At 42.5% G+C, this 16,310-nt stretch overlaps 1 protein-coding gene across 4 annotated transcripts in view; it reads right to left on the reverse strand.

Annotated features, from left to right (window-relative positions):
* tbc1d1 (TBC1 (tre-2/USP6, BUB2, cdc16) domain family, member 1) overlaps positions 1 to 15,457 on the reverse strand; it is a 92,501-nt gene extending 77,044 nt beyond the window's left edge. For 2 of the 4 annotated variants that reach the window (XM_088909139.1, XM_088909092.1), the window contains exons 1-2: positions 15,345 to 15,444; positions 12,714 to 13,286 (exon numbers count right to left, since the gene is read on the reverse strand). In XM_088909139.1, coding sequence (XP_088765265.1) covers positions 12,714 to 13,199 — 486 coding nt within the window. In that variant the 5' untranslated portion in view covers positions 13,200 to 13,286; positions 15,345 to 15,444. Of the gene's footprint in view, positions 1 to 4,995; positions 5,290 to 12,713; positions 13,287 to 15,344 lie in introns of those variants that run through there. The other 2 variants (XM_088909116.1, XM_088909147.1) reach the window with 2 other exon arrangements.
* Positions 15,458 to 16,310: the final 853 nt, after the last annotated feature.

The following is a 16,310-nucleotide window of genomic DNA, read 5'->3' on the forward strand; positions in this document are numbered from 1 at the left end:
ACCTACAAGTTGAACCCATTCTTTTACAGAGAATGCAGTGCGAATGGCCATCCATGATGATGACAAAATGAGAAAATCAGAATATTACGTTTTTTTCCCCCCATCTTAAAATCCAAAAAAGTATCTCACAGCTGCTTTAAATCTAAAGCCGGAAGAAGATGAGTAGAAGACAAGGTTAGGGGTAATGCCCACCCCTGTTCAGCAGTACAGATTAGCCTGGGACCAACAGAAAGGTTGTTTTCATTAAATCGTCACTAGCCCCTGAACCTAAGTGCGCAGGTTCTTGGAGGAGCTCCTGGAAATAACCAGTTCTGAATTACAGCACTCTGTGAATGGACTTTTTCTCCACTGTGTCTGTACCACAGACAGCAGGAGCAGCTCATTGAGCCCGTTCCCCAATCCTGTAAAAGCTGGGCATCCTTATCTCACAGCAATTATAACAAACTGAAATGATACAACACGAAAGGCACCACATACATCAAAGACTACATTAGCTAGAGCTGTAGGAGATACAGATGTGACTATGTTTTGTAGCTGGCATGTAACCATGTATACAAAAACATGAATCTTTCGTATCACCTTTGTCTGGGGGATGGCAGCACTTGCTTTATTTGTAAATGAATGGGTTTATGAACATTATTACTTTAAGTTTTTGGTAATGCCTTTTCATAGACCTCAAGCAGATAAGCAGCCCAATACACAGTACATGAATTAGAACCATAATCTCTACGCAGTTTGCCTACAGAAGAAAATGGAGCACAAGATCGACCATTAATCTTTGCAAAAAATATTTCACCACAATCAAAAGCAGAGTATTATCTTTCACCATACAGTTAGGGACGTAAATACTAGCACCCTGTGTCTTAAATTCACTAACTCGCTTACTAGGATGAGGGAATAGTCAATAAATTCAGAGGCATCAGTGAAAAAAAGCAGAGCTTAAACAGTTAACACTTAAATTAGCAAAGAAACTTTTTTCCAGATGCAACATGTCAATATTTATAAATGCAAATGGACGACATCTGTTATTTTTAGAGTCAGTAACGGCAAGTACAATTTGTATTATCTTCAATGTAGTTCTGAGGGCTTCACATGTAGTTTTAAGTACATAAGTAAACCTTTCAAAAACAGCTGGAATGGTCAGTTGAGGACATTGATGTCACCGGCGATATCTGCCACTGGATTTCTGTTGATCTCCACAAGCACTTCATGGCAAATTTAAAGCACAGAGAGTGGAGGACTCACTGGGATAAAATCAAGGGGAAAATGTCATCAGCTGACTGGCTTTTTCTTTAAATAGCAAGAAAATGACTCTGCATCACAGAAAAAAAAGCTGGACAATTTTCCGAGCAGGGACTTGCCATTTTACAGAGAAGGAAGTCATTGTAACACAAACAAAAGTACACTAAATCTTAATTTATTCAGCATTATTCTGTGTTTACTGCACTTACTATATTCTTGTTGTGGTACAAAAAGTTCAAAGGTTACTTTCTTGGAAGTGGTCACATGGGACATGTGACTCCTCTGACACACACCAAGAGTTTACCACAAGTCTTCCTTACATTAGGTCAAAGTTTAAGTGCCTCTGAGATGAGACAACATATCATTTATGTGCTAAGCCAGTTCACAATGTTATCACATCCTGAGAGTGATTCACTCCCTTTCGATATCTATTGTTTCGTCAGGCAACACCGCACAGTTAAGGGCTCTATTTAGAAATGAATGCAAGGTCAAGGACAAATATTCTAAAAGAGAAGTTGTCCGCATGCTTGCAAAAGGACAAAAACCCTTTAAAAGCAAACCAGACACACTCAGCTAATGTCCTGCTTTCTTTCACCAACATCACAAGAGGTACAAAGGCAGGGCCAGTGCTGTACTTTTTAATATCTAAGCAAAGCACTAACTGAAATATATATTAAAAAACATGACTAAACATTCAGAGAATCATGCCTTATTCAAATTAAAGTCATACACAGAAAAGAGGAAGGGACAGAAACCGCTCCAGTCTACAAAGCAGTTCATGAATGCTTTGCTTTAAGCAATCCTATTGTCCGTTTCTAAAGCATGCCTTCACTAAATACCAAACAAGCTCAAAACAGTGGCTTGTTGAAGAAGACCGTTTACACAATTAGTCCTTAAACTTCCAACACATGATTCTAATGTTGATGTTGTGAAGTAACGGGCTCTCGGGGCATTTCTGAATTATGGCTGAGAGGGTCCTACCTGACCACAGGATCAGATGACAACATTATCAAAAGCCAGTATCTGCCACATTCTTTTTTTTCCCCGCTATCAAAGAATGTAGCGCAAGCTCACTAGACTTTGTCATTTAAATGGGGGGGGGGGGGGCTCACAGATGTCATTCTTAAAGGACAGATCAGAGCTTTAAATATCAGGCCTTTCAACAAATGACCTCAGGGCAGTATTGACCAGTCCTGGGCTTCTGAACAGTTTCTCAGGAAGGGGAGCAACTCTTGAACTTCCATTAGTTTCCACTGCAAGACTTCGATCCAGCCAGTGCTCCATTCAACTCACTGACCCGTACTGAACGCAGCCTGTTAATGAAGCCCACTGAACTATCAAACTGAATAACAGACTAGCCTAGACCTCCGATTGAGAGCCCCCCGCACAGTGAACTAACTGCTTTAGAAACTGAATCTGATTCACGTGTTAGAATCTACATCATCAGCTTTCCTGCAAATGCCCGTTTCACAAAGTATCGTTTAAAAATCAATCAGGCAGAGAAAGCTGCAGTGAAGTGGGTACAATTCTGCTCTCCTGGAGCAGGACAAAGGAATCTGCCACCTCCTCTTACACACAATCCCACAGAACACCTGGGATAACGCATTTATATCTACTGAGGGGCTTGAGGCACACATGCCTACATGTTCTACTATCCCGGGTTCGAGTGGGGAGCTGCAGAGAAACAAACAGAAGCGAATTCCAAGCCAAAGGGAGGAAAACTGTGCGTGATGTGTCATTCTTTCATTCTCCTCTCCCCCTACCGGTGCTTCACAATCCTGCACCCTTGCTCTTTCCCTCTTGCCTGAAGGCCAAAACCTCGCCTTTCGTTTTCTTTCCACGTGGAATTTACCTCTGCTTGTTCCCCTCTACTATATTCCACACGACGTATAATAATAATAATAATACACAACAGATCAAGATGCTCGCCAACGCTGAATTTCGGGATACATATGGAACATTCCAATTTGTTTCTGCAACACAAACATCAAATGAAAAAGGAGCTATACATTTGAATTTCAGCTTCAACACAGTGGTTCAGCGGTGAATTCTAGAACAGTGGCCTTCACAGTGCAATGGCTCTCCCACCTGACACCCTGCAGTCACTTCTCACACAGCCCTGGCGAAGGCTAACTTGCCTCACTGGATTCAGGTCCTACAGATGGTGACACCAGCTTAACTTATCCTAGAAGTAGAGGATATTTACACAGACGGCACTTAAAAAGCCAAAGTACACTTCTCCAGTTTAAGCAAGCGGTTTCCCTCCACATTTCACAATTCTTATTTTAACAATGATGAACTTCACATGTACTGCATTAAGCCCCCCCCAAAAAAACTACTACACTACCATCATAGCAATGTTCACATTTACTTAACAAGGGCACAGGGGGATAATGAGTAAAATGATAAATGGACATTCTTTTCCCATCAGAAACAAAAGTTTCCATCTTTCACTGGATGGAGTTTAATAATTAATGGTGAACGAGTCCATACTTGCCCAGTTAACTTCTATGGACCTTAACTACTAAGGATGGCTTCTATGTCTTTTATAAAAGCAATTTGTACACCCGAAGGCAAAGCCACTATTAAAAAGTCAACAAAAATAAGAATAATGCCACTGGGTAAAACTGACTTCTCCAATTTCAGTACCTGTTTCTCAGTTCACAATATGCACTTCATTAGAGCCAATATTCCCTCAGTCTAGAAACTGTTAGTATGATGATAGAGATAACAGCAATGATTGCAGGACAGTAATTGTTAAATAAAGCAGACAAGTGTTAGTAAATGTGGAACTTGATTATGCATAGTCAATCTGAACTATGTAAAAAACAGAATTTAACCCTGTGCAATGAAATGTGGAACAAACTGACAGTGTATTCACACAAGATCTCCTCCTACAGCTACAGCCTACAGTAGCTTTGAGGGAATAAACATTCTAGTATGCTAATATAATAGGTTTGGATAATGTCCATAAACATTTTGAGTGCAGAGAAATGTGATCTAATGTCTTTAAAAAAAGGTTTTCCGCTATCCAGAGCTGACCTAAAAACGTTCTTTAAATTCAATTCAATTTTCCCATTCAAAGGGCTTTATTGGCATGACCGATTAGTTACAGAATAGCCAAGGCAATAAAAAAAAATACGAAGCAGTTGTTTTGAGACGAAAAGTAAAACAATGCCAATCACAGTTGGACAGGACAAAATCATTTATAATATTTAAGGAGCATAACGTAAAATCAAAGTACAGTACTTGACATATGTGCATAAATGTCACCAAATTCTTACTCTCTGATCCCCTTATCGGGACAGTTAAATAAATGTTGCCCTGCAATACAATAATCAACACTTGGATAAAATGACGATGTGGGGTCAGTTCGCAGAATACAACTGAATTCGTATTTGCACCTGCATATTGTTGAAGTCCAACAATATCACACATATTGCGTAAAAAATCCAGAAAAGACAGGTTTACAGTTTGACCAAGTGTAAGACTGGATAGAAACGCACTTGTTATTACAAACTGCTTAAACCCCCGCCACATCGTTTAATTTCCTTCTGTGGTAGTTTGGGTTTTGTACATTAATGGCAACAATTCCGCAGTCATTAACTACATGGGAGTTTTCCAACACTAAAATCCCTCGCTCAACTGGAACCGACGTCCTGCTGGATTTACATCCTATCAGTTCCATATAATAAGCAGTTTAAACTTTTCAAACGCAATTCACAATGTTTAAGCTGTAAAAAAAGCACTCACGACATTGGTCTCCTCTTTTCTGACATCTCGTTTCAGAAGCTTCAATTTCTGTAGTCTTGCTTTCATCGCCCGGCCTTCGGACGTGTGTTGTAGGATATCAACATTTACAAAGCATTCAAGAATTATAGTACTAATTCAGTCGATCTTCCGCAAACTTGTATCACTTTCTTGCTTCTCGACCAGCCCATGAACAGTGATAAAGCAATCCAATGAGTTCGGGATAAAGGGAGGCAGACTTTTGACCCTAGGATCCGCTCCACGGAACAGCTCACTGGAGCTCAGACACTTTCGTTTGAGATTGTATCGGGATTTGGGTAAACAAGAATTCGTGGTTATCTGTGCAAATAGTTCCCCATTCTCTTCGCCGACTGAAGTGGTGCCACAAAAATTCCAACACACGTTTTATTCATTCCAAATCCATAAAGCTGGACAGCTTGCTTAAAAATGTGTTTTATATGCCGTACGTTTCGTTAAAATTAAGCATCTTGATTTCTGAGGTTTTCACTTAATGAACAATTTGAAACGGGTTTCACAAAAAATCCCATACAAGGTACGTAAACAATATGGTGAATGCATTTCTAATGTCTTCTTAACAATTCCCTTGAGTATTCATAGGATATGTATCGCAGTTTTATTTTTCTGTTTTCTAGTCAAAGTGAAATGCAGTGCTGCACGCATATCCTGAAGGATCACTTAAATGTCGATTCGAGTTAACGACCTATGAAAATACTGTATCGGGGAAAGTGTTCACTCTTCGTCACAGCTTTGATTAGAAAAATAAGGGGCGCTTTGTCAACACTTCTGAATAGGAAAAAAAGACAGCAACCGAATACAACGCTTTAAGATAAATCTGTTTAGGGCTTGATCGTCTTCCCCTACAAACAGCTTGTAACAACTACAGCAAGGAGAGCAGCTGATGCCACCTAGCGGAGACTACGATTTAACTGCAAATATTAAACAGCGTTCTCACTGAAAAGTTAAATATCCATCAGCGCTGAAAATACGTCTGAATTTGACGGCAGGTTTACCAGAACAGTCTACCGCATCTGTGATTTTGTTGTTCATAACAGTATGACACTAACCGAAAAGACTAGACGCTTTCCAAAACGGGGTCATTTTTAAACTTTATTGTTGACATTAGCAGGTCACCAGAGCACTTCGTCTGAGTAAAGGAAAACAGGCAGAGAGACCTTTAGAGGCTGCAATGAAAGTGCAAGTATAATTGCTTCAATATCATTTCTCAATTGATTATCAAGATTTCCCTCCTGGATAAAGTTACAAAAAAGGCTGTATAAAGGTCACTGACACATTCATTTTAAAATGTTACAAAAATCACTTTTTTTCCCCACAGCACACCACCACCCTTGGTCCCACAAATAATCAATACTGCCCCTCCAGCACAGAGTCGGGGGTTCTCCTTTGATTCCGAGTCAGAGGGGACAGCTGCTCTCCCTGTTTTTTGAAGCCTGCAGGATAACGACATCAGCAGAGACAGACGCAGCCTTGTCCACGCTCCTTTTGATGCCACAAGATGAAACAACAGAGACGACACTTGACAGGAAAAGAAATGTGACTAATACAGGTGACATTTTCACAGAGATTATAGCCATATTCCCCTTCCTACAATGCACATCATCAAACCGTCTCTCCAGTCAGAGACACTGTGAAAGGCGTTATGAAGCCGCAGTAGCTACAGGCATGCATAAGAGGCACATTTCAAGACACAACAGTATCAGAATTTCCTATGGAACCGAACACAGTCACTATCTTATACAAAATGTGCACTGCTCTTGAATTCAGTGAAACACAATACTGATATTATTGAATTGCACTTTGAAGTATTAAACTTTAAAAGGCAGTTCATACTGTTTGCTGTTTCATCCCCTTCTTTATGTATATATACTTGTATACTCAACGAATGCCTTTATGGATTCCAGAAGATTGTCCGTTTTTTAAAAAAAATAATTCAGGTAAAGCCTCTTCAGATTCAGTTGGGAGAAAGTAAGGGTGTGTTAGACGTAAATTAAAAATCTGTGCATGTCTTTGTCTTCTCCTTATGATGATGGTTAAGACTGCCCTAAACATATCTGGGTCAAATGTCACGGGGTCAAAGGTTATTTGTTGTGCTCTGTCTCCTAGCTTATGAATTTGCCCGGTAAAGCAATTAGCTGGCGAAAAAGTTATATTGCATTCAACAGTGTATAATCAAAACCTGAGCTTTGATTGCTTGGGCTTGAGATGCAAATGATCTTGGAAGAATAATGCATATAAGAAATGAATAAACAGGTACAGTGGACATATTACCCAGACATGCTGCTCAAGTTGATTCCCTGTGATCTTTCCAGAAATTATGGGATGAAAACCTTGGGTTAGTAAGCTCTGAACAGCCACAGGAGTAAAATAAAGCTATTCCACTCATGTTCATAAATAAACTGCTTTGGAAAAGGTGGGAAAATAAAAAAGTAGGCAGACAACTGGTTCCCAAAACTAAGTCTTTTTACCACTGGTGGGCTTGACACTGAATGTCTGACAGTTGTGGTATTGGTCAGCTCACATTAGAGCTTAAGAAATGTCATTCTCTAAAAAGTAAGCCACAGGTTATTTTAAGCTTCTTGCTTTTGTTGCAAAGGTGAACAAAAGGCCTGGGCTAATTATCTGTGTGATTATCTAAAAACCTCACCCTCACTGTTGAAGTAAACACTTATTTGCATTTCAGCTCCTTTTGTTTTGCCAGCACACTTCCTAACAGAAAACCCCCAGGAAATTCAAGCTCTTTCTGAAGTGTCAAAGTTTTCACATTTATTTTGAAGCTACTGGAATAATTGATAAAGGGGATTTCAATGATAAAGGGTCTGTTCTTTCCAAGGAGGCCTGATGCCGCCATGCACTACTCTAATTGTTACCTCACACAACCGAGATGGAGCGACTTCCTCACAAATACTGCAGGCTTCCTCCGTTACGCTCTCTACCCATGGAAATCCATTCCAGTTGACATTATAAATGCTTACACTCCAGACTGAGTTTATTCCAAACTGAAAGCTTATCTTTTGGCGTGTTTTATGCCATTGCAATGTATCACATTCATAAGCTCTACCATCTTGTTTTCAGTTCTGTACAGTGTTCTGGAATACTTGACATCATGGATGTCACAGACAGTAAAGACAAATGTATTCAATATCACCATTGACATCTAAAATCATGCTGGTGCTGAAACTAGTAACCTCCTCACTAACAACTCATCATTGGGCTTAGAAATAGTCTTTTTTCCCTGCTGCTACAGTAGTTCTCCGTTTCACGCATTGATCTATCCAACATGCCTGCCAGCTACCTTACACAGTCGCAGTTAAAACCCTGACCTAGTTGTGAAGTCGGAAAGTACAGGACTAAACATATCGAGGTGCAGCCAGTCTTACAGCAGTAGTGTAGAATCCTGGGTTCGGTATAGGGTTTTAGACATTCATGTAAAGGAAAACAGAGCTTTCACTGGCCGATTATCAAACTTTACCGATAAAAACAAAACAAAACTAGCAGACCAACCAAGAGGAAGAAAAAGAAAAACGGACACAGTGTGAGCCTGCATTCTGTCCTCAACCATCCACACCACACTTTTCCCTGGGTCAGAGATTAAATAAAACTTCACTTGCACCAAACACATGACCACACACAAAACACTGAACATGTAAACCCAAATATGTCTCACAGTAGATATGGCTGCCCACAGGGTAGGTTCTGCTCCTGCAGCGCTCTGGCTGCATCTCAGATGACCGGGAAAGCCAAGAGGATCCCAGCAGGGCCTGGGACAGGGGATCAGCAGAGCCAAGCATGAGGGAAGTCACGGTATGCGTGCGTGTGACCTGTCCTGTCCTCATTCATCATCGAGCACCATGGAGCAAGCAGAGTTCCACATGCTGTACAGAGCCCTGTTCAAATGACCATTTTGTCCCTGGTCTGGATTCTGTTTAGACTATACTGTTCATTTGCTGCCAAACAAATCAACCCAGTGGAACGTGCTGTAGAATACTACTTCTACTTAACAGTAGAATGAAGTGTTGAGAAAAGAAGTAAATTCACTTTGAAAGGAAATCAAAACATTTCCATATCTGGATATAAAATTGTAGCATCTCAGATCACTCTCTGACAGAACAAAAGCTCTCTGCCAGGGTACATAAGAGACCAGTGTTACCCGGTTATTGTCCTGAAGGAGAATGCAGAGTTAAAGACCAAGATTTCTTTTCTACTGTAGGAAACAGAGGTGACACAGGACCTGGCCTTATACTTTGACTAGAAAGAACACAGGGTAAAAACCAACAACAAAAACGCCACACTGCAATTAACAATGTTCTAATTCACACAATTGTTATTTATTATTTATAAACAATATTCTGAGTTATTTAAGACCTGAGGGGGAATAGTCAATATATCAAATGAGATGAAATCTCTTTGCTTTGAGGCGTGGTTATGGACGTCTGTTTCTGTAATTGCGGTTTTTAAGCAAATATCTTGGAATGACCAACTTCTTTGTTTGGTTTTGTAGACAGTAATGTGCAGACATCACACAAATGTAGACACAAGTAAGCTTCCTTCCTTTGTTTCAGAATCTCATTCACTGACTCATTTGAAGTTATGGTAAATGATAATGACAATGACTGTCAAAATACCACAGGAAGCCATCGCCTGGGCAACCAGGCAGTATTTCCTGTTGAAGAATTTGTTTAAAACCCATAAAGAAAAACTTGCCCATTATATCAACTGTTTCTGAGGTGATGCCTGAGTCGCCTACACAGATGGCTTCTGCAATGGCAATAGAGAATTCCAAATGCCTTAAGCCCTAACAGACCGTTTTTATTCAACACAAATGTATACAGGACCAAAACATTACAGAAAGGATTACAAGTTTGGAACCTAGTATTGTCTTGCACCAATACTCGCAGTACTGAAACGAATAGGACCCCTGTATCACACAAAACAGTGGGCTCCCACTTTCCAGAAATGAGGGCCACATACGCCTAGATAAAACTAAAAGCACCAAATCAGTGGATGCTCATGGATATGGAATTAACAATTTTATAGACCTGCCAATGTTTTAAAACATAACCTTCCTATTGGGGAAAAAACTGAACCTTTAAAAGAATGGATTCTGGATTTTGTATTAATCAAAACCTCTTATCAAGCCAGAGGTTAAGTGAAAGATATAAAACTCAACTTTGGGAGGCTCTTCTCTTAAACATTTCACAGTGCACCATCCCATTTTGTTTACTCATCATGTCTGAATATTTTACCCATCGAAGCATGGGAAATCCTGTTTTTACACAGAAGGAAAAATGCAGAGCATCACATTCATATTGTGTTGCCCACAGGGAACAGTATTTTTTTTGTGTATGCATTTTTGTAAAGCCTTAGAATAATGTACACATGCTATTAAATATTATTGTGTTTTTTTGCTATGGTAACGTTCCACTTCGTGTTTTTGTGCCGTGTTAAATACTGAGCAAATCCAGAAACACCCACTTGATATGCCTAAACTTCTGGACACTGCAGCAAAGTGGCTGTGCTGCTCGTCTGGCCAATCAAACCACTGAACCAGGAAACCCCTGAAAGGTCTGTCAGTCCAACAAATCAAAATGTGATCAGAATGAGTGTCTTACTTAACTGCAAACACGTCATCGAACCATCTACACTACTCTGCATTGTATGCACAAATTTCAACATCTTTTGAAACAGACCAAAAAGTCAAGAGTCCTTAAGTAGAAAAACATGCACGTTTAGGTAATGCACGTAAAACACCAGTGATGACATACCCATACAATGAGTGACGAAGTGCTGTTACAATAAAAAAAAAGATCAGTCAAAACTGATCAATCAGAAATCACCGTGGCAATGCCCCCCACTAATCAATTCTGCAAGGAAGTGAACTGTAGAGGCTGCAAACAGAACACCGTCTGTGCGATTTATTATTAGCATTATTATTAGGAAAACAGTCCAGCAGAGGGTGAGATGCTGCACAGGACTATTAAAAGCTCATTTGGACAGCTGACCAACAGCTGTGTTCTCCTTGGCATTGCCATCCCCATACTCTGTCTTACAAAAATAAATCAGTCAGCCCAGCATCGCTGCGCATCGCCCGCTCACTAAGTCTCAAAACAAATACTTATGAGGTCACTAGCCTTCCACCAAGCTTTTTATAGCCCCTCTCCCAGGACCGGCTGGCCGCTAACCTTCTCCACGGCTCCTGCTTCAATGCAGGATGTACCACTCATTCCCCCACCGCGCTGAGCTTTGACCTTTTCTTTGAAGTCAGCTCTGCAGTGGGGACCTGGAGCACTCCCAGCTCTCTCTTCCGTCTTTCTGGAAGGTTCTGATCCCTAGAAACCCCGAGCCGACAGCCAGCATCGCCAACTTGAAAGCCAAAGACACCACAACACAAATATATACAGTACATGCAGATTGAGGATTAAAAACATCCCCAGCGTGCACCTTGGACACATTTAGCAAAATTTAGTTTGAAAAAAATCAAATTTTAAAAATGCATACACATATATTTAATTATGCATGTGCCAAATGAACCATTAGATGCATTTCAATGTTGAATGGATGTTTATGTAATCATATTTAAAATACAGATGCACTTCACATTTATTAACTGTTACTATGCAAATGTTTCAAGCCGAGTAAAGAGATTAGGGGTCTGTTAAACACGAGTGTACAGAGGTCAGATTTTAGAAGGCACATTGTTTTGCACAAAGAGCTGTGGGTGTTTGGAACAACCTACCCAAAACAGGTTTTGACTGTGATAATTCAAGAAATAGCTCTTCTGAACCGAGTTATCTCATCTGAAGGTTTCGGATAGATGGGGCTGTGAAGGACCTACAGTACATGTCTTTAAATCACTTGCTGTATCTAGAGCAAGAAGAGAATACCCAAAACACCTCAACACACGCCAGCCGTATTCTATATCACGTTATGTGGGCTAAGCACCATCTTTTAATTTAATATTTTTCCATTTCGATACTATCTTACCTTATCTTATCCCCATTCTCATCCCACAGGAAGCTCTTGAACCTGTACCATCTCACTTCTCATTTCTCCAAAAAAATCCTCGAACAGGCCCATTTTTCCATCTCCTGGGACCGCAGGTTTCCCTCACGCTGACAGTAATTCACACATCAGGTCACACACGCACGGCGAAATCTGTTTGCCCGACTGAAAGCTAATGAGCCTTTCCTCATTTGTTTCTCATTTTCTCAGTACTGTTCCAGAATCCTGGTCATGGAGGCAGAAATCTACACCTTATCAGAGTGGAGTGCAGTACAGCTGAAGCACAGCACAGCAAACTCAATCGTGCAGAAAACAGGAGAGTGTGCAGTAGCAGCGTTGTTATGATTTGAATGTGGCAGTCTGCAAAATAGATGAGGTAAAAATGTCTGAATGAGGAAAAAAGAAGTAAAATAACACTCTACGATCTTCCGACTTCCATTCCAACCAAGTTCTTGGTCACTTAATTGAAATACTTCTTGTCTTATGAAGACCAGATCAACAAGATCTTTAGCCATGTGTTTAATACACCTGTATTTTAAGACTGAGGATCTCCGAGGCCCAAATTAGAGACCACTGTACTGCTGGACCCTGCTGGGCGACACACAGTGCCATCTCACAGCAGGGATGTGTACGCGAGCTGCCTTGCGGAGTGTGCAGGCGAGGTGTGGCGCGTCAGGCCCTACCTTGGCTTGATCAGCACAGCGGAAGACGTAGCAGGTGCTCCTCTGCTCTCGGAGGCCAGGGGCCGCCTCCCGGATCAGGCAGGCGAAGTAGCTGGGATCGTGGCTGTTGTGGATGAGCCTGCACACGTGCTGGGGCCGGTGCTCGAAGATCACGTTGTAGCGCAAGGGGTCCCACTGCTGGCCGTGGCCGGTATCCAGGACGCAGCGGATGGCGGTCGGGGAGACGTGGAGGGCGACCTGCTTGTCAGCGGCCGCCGGCGCCGTTCGCGCCCCCCACTGGTGGGTGCTGAGGTGTCGGATCTCGGCCACGATCCAGGGGAGCATGGGTATCGTGGTGAGGGCGTGCACGGGCAGAAAGCCCACCATCTGGAGACTGTACTGCACCCCGCCCTCATGATGGCGAAACAGCTCGTCGCCCCTCCTCTGCTTCACTTCAAAACACAGCCCACCCGCGTCCTCCATGTCCTGGAGCAGCTGCCTGGACATCACAGAAACACGGACCTGTCAGAATGACCGCCCGTGACGGGGAGAGACCTGCGACCACTGTGAGGCACAGAGCACACACGAGCAAACCTGCCCAAAAAGAAAACAAACACTGGCATTTCTCCCACAAGGATCCCGTCAAGCTCCTTCAGCCTACAACCTCCACATGCAAGATTTTGTAGTACAGGTTATTGTTTTTTCACGCTTGTGAAAGCGTGCAAATGTCCACACCCGTCTGCATCTGACATCTTGGCCCCCTGCATCTCACAGGGCCTGATGCAGGCTCCTAAAGAGGGCTGGTGTGCATGTTGTTGCGCAAAAGGGTTGCTGGAGAATGGAACAAGCTTTCCTATTATGTTGTCAAAGCCGATACCCGGCTTCGCTTTAGAAATATCCTCAGATCAGTTAGCGACTGGCAATTAAACAAGCTACACGGACTGAGTGGCCTCCTCTTCTTTGTACCTGTTCTGGAATGACTTCTGATTGAACTGGACAATGGTCACTGTTTCTGGAGGGCTGGACAGGATGCTCCCACTCTTCCCCCCCCCCAAACAAGTGCATGGACTTATTTTCTCCCCAGAGTAGTTTAACGTTTCACCTATCCTTGTAACAGCTTGCTTTTACTAGCCCAGGAGAAACCGAAACCCGCAATCAATCACCCAATCCATAAATCAAGCAGTCTGCTGGGAGAAGAGCAATGGCTGGCATAGGTTTGTGCTGCAAGCGCTCAGCTCACTAGCTAAACGATACTGTTTAACTGCAAGCACTCTCTTACAGCAATCTCTTATGGAAAACAGGGATTATTATCACTGTTTTCTCCCCGAGTTAAGCCAATTGAAAACACATTCTCATTTTTACCGTGATTACAGTACCTCAATACCCTTTTAAAAAGGCAGGGTGTTTACTGGAGATATTTGGGTTAAACACCTTCCTTAATGGAACAACAGCAGTCTCCTCTGGGATCTGAACCCACGGCCCACAGTCCGGTTTGCTAACCATTATCTACACTGCTACCGTATCAGTGCAATACAGCTAAAGCACGGCACAGGAAAGTGCAGTTGCACCGTCCTGAAGGCAAGGCAGACGGGTAATGAAAGTACGGGAAAACTTAGCAGCTGAGAATTACTGTGGTAAGAATTTTAGGAGGGCCGAGCTCTTCAGAAATCACAACCAAAGCTGTTTCCAAGAGATCTTGTATGATTATATTATTTGAATGTGGCAGCCTGCAAATCAAATTAGGTAGAAATGTTTCAATGAGGGCAAAAAAAAAAACACTTAAAATAACACTAATAACGATTACAGTAATATATAATGGTGATGAACTGAGAAAGCCAGTGCTATTTTATGTCATGTTACTACTGGTACATCCAGGCTACATTAGGCCTAACGCTCATTTCAGTTAACATGGACTATTACTATGTTTAACTTCCATATTTCACCGTGACTTCTTAAAGGCTCTCTCTCACAGACTTCCTTCCGTCTTGTGGTACTAACTTCTCCCGAGGAGGGGTGCACTTATATCCTATTACATTCGCTCTATTCCTCCCGCAGAGCTGTGCCAGTCATTACAGTAAAACTGCAGACGCAGAAGGTTAAGACCTAAACGCTTCCCCGTGGCGACAATTTCTGGATTTTACGGCTCACACGAGAAGGCACGGCAAGAACCCTGCTCCGGTTCTCCCGAAAGCGATGTTTCAACGCGCCTGCAGGGAGAGCGACCTTGCGAAGACTTGTTTAGCTTCCAGAGAAGCGGCGCTCAGGTCCTGTCTGACGCTGCCTCCTCGTTTTGCACCGCCAGCATCTGCTCTCGCCACAGAGCACCGAAGACGGAAACTGCTGTAAATAAGATCGCCCACCTAAAAATATAAGAACTACTTGGGCTTTTTTTTTTAGATAGCAACCCGTTGTTGCTGATCTTGAGAAGTGTGGTACTTTGTTTATTGTCACCCGAACAGCCAGCTCCCACTAATTTTTTAGCTTACACAAGCCATGTAGCAGTGCAACAGTTGTGCGAGTGCGCGAATGATAAGGGCAGGTAGAAATGTTTGCTTAACCCAGACAGGCGAGGGTAGCGAAAAGATAGTCCCATGTGTGAATAAACGGCACTGTGCACCATTACGCAGCGAGATACCGGGAAAAGACACTTACCTTATCTCGAGGTTGGGTGAGACCACCGTGAGGTAGCAGGTGAAAAGCAATAATTTGCCTTTTATGTGTATCGGCTCTTATTCCTTACATCAGCCGGTTTTTTTTTTGTTATTGTAACCTTATGTGGAATTCCGTTTCCTAGATAACGCTTTCTTCCAGCATCTTCAGAGCAGGTACAGCAGTAACCGGACCGCACTCTTGCCAAACCCGGTGCACTGCGCTGCGTCTCACCTACGTCGCCTCTCCTGCGGCTCAGAGCCGCCCCGCCGCCCCCCCCTACACGCCGACAAATCAGCGGCGCGCTCCTGAGCCCTGAGCAGGCGGCCGCTGCGCGTCTATTAATACCGCCCAGCTGATACCTGCGGCCTCTCCCCGCTGTGCAACTGCATGCAGAGTGGTAACCTTCCAGTAGCAGTAAAGGAAACCCGCCGTGTAAGGACGTGCAGTAAAATGAGTGACAATCTGGGCATAACGAGAATATTATGTTTTAAGTTTTCTTTTGCTTAGTCGTGTTAGCTTGGACGCTTCTCACTGTCGGTGCGCTTGCTTGTGCTACTGTATAAGCTCCGTGTATAAACCGGTATCAACGCCTCGTCTTCACCCCCCATTGAAATTAATACTCTGGGTACCTCAGTTATCTGGTTAAATTGCAGTCTCCCTAGTCCTTTTTCATTTAAACTGTATACTCCACTTGGGCGAACTTTGAGCAAATTGAATACACGCATAACGTACATACAATGCACGTAAGTAGGAGTTTCAGAAGTGTTTCTTAGATTTTTTTACACCAGATTGTAATCATCTTATTTGGATTCTAGTAGTTTTCTCTCTGTGGTCTTTAACTTTGTCCTTCTGTACTGCTGTCCCCCTATTCGTCCCTCGCCCAAAATCACCGAGATTCACGCCGTAGCCACCACAGGAAGGATAGCAAGCGCTCACTTCGTTTCTTGAAATAGACTTTGCAAGTCT

The sequence above is a fragment of the Atractosteus spatula genome, chromosome 1 (genome assembly GCF_055471065.1).
Source record: "Atractosteus spatula isolate fAtrSpa1 chromosome 1, fAtrSpa1.hap1, whole genome shotgun sequence".
NCBI classification, from domain to species: Eukaryota; Metazoa; Chordata; class Actinopteri; order Semionotiformes; family Lepisosteidae; genus Atractosteus; species Atractosteus spatula.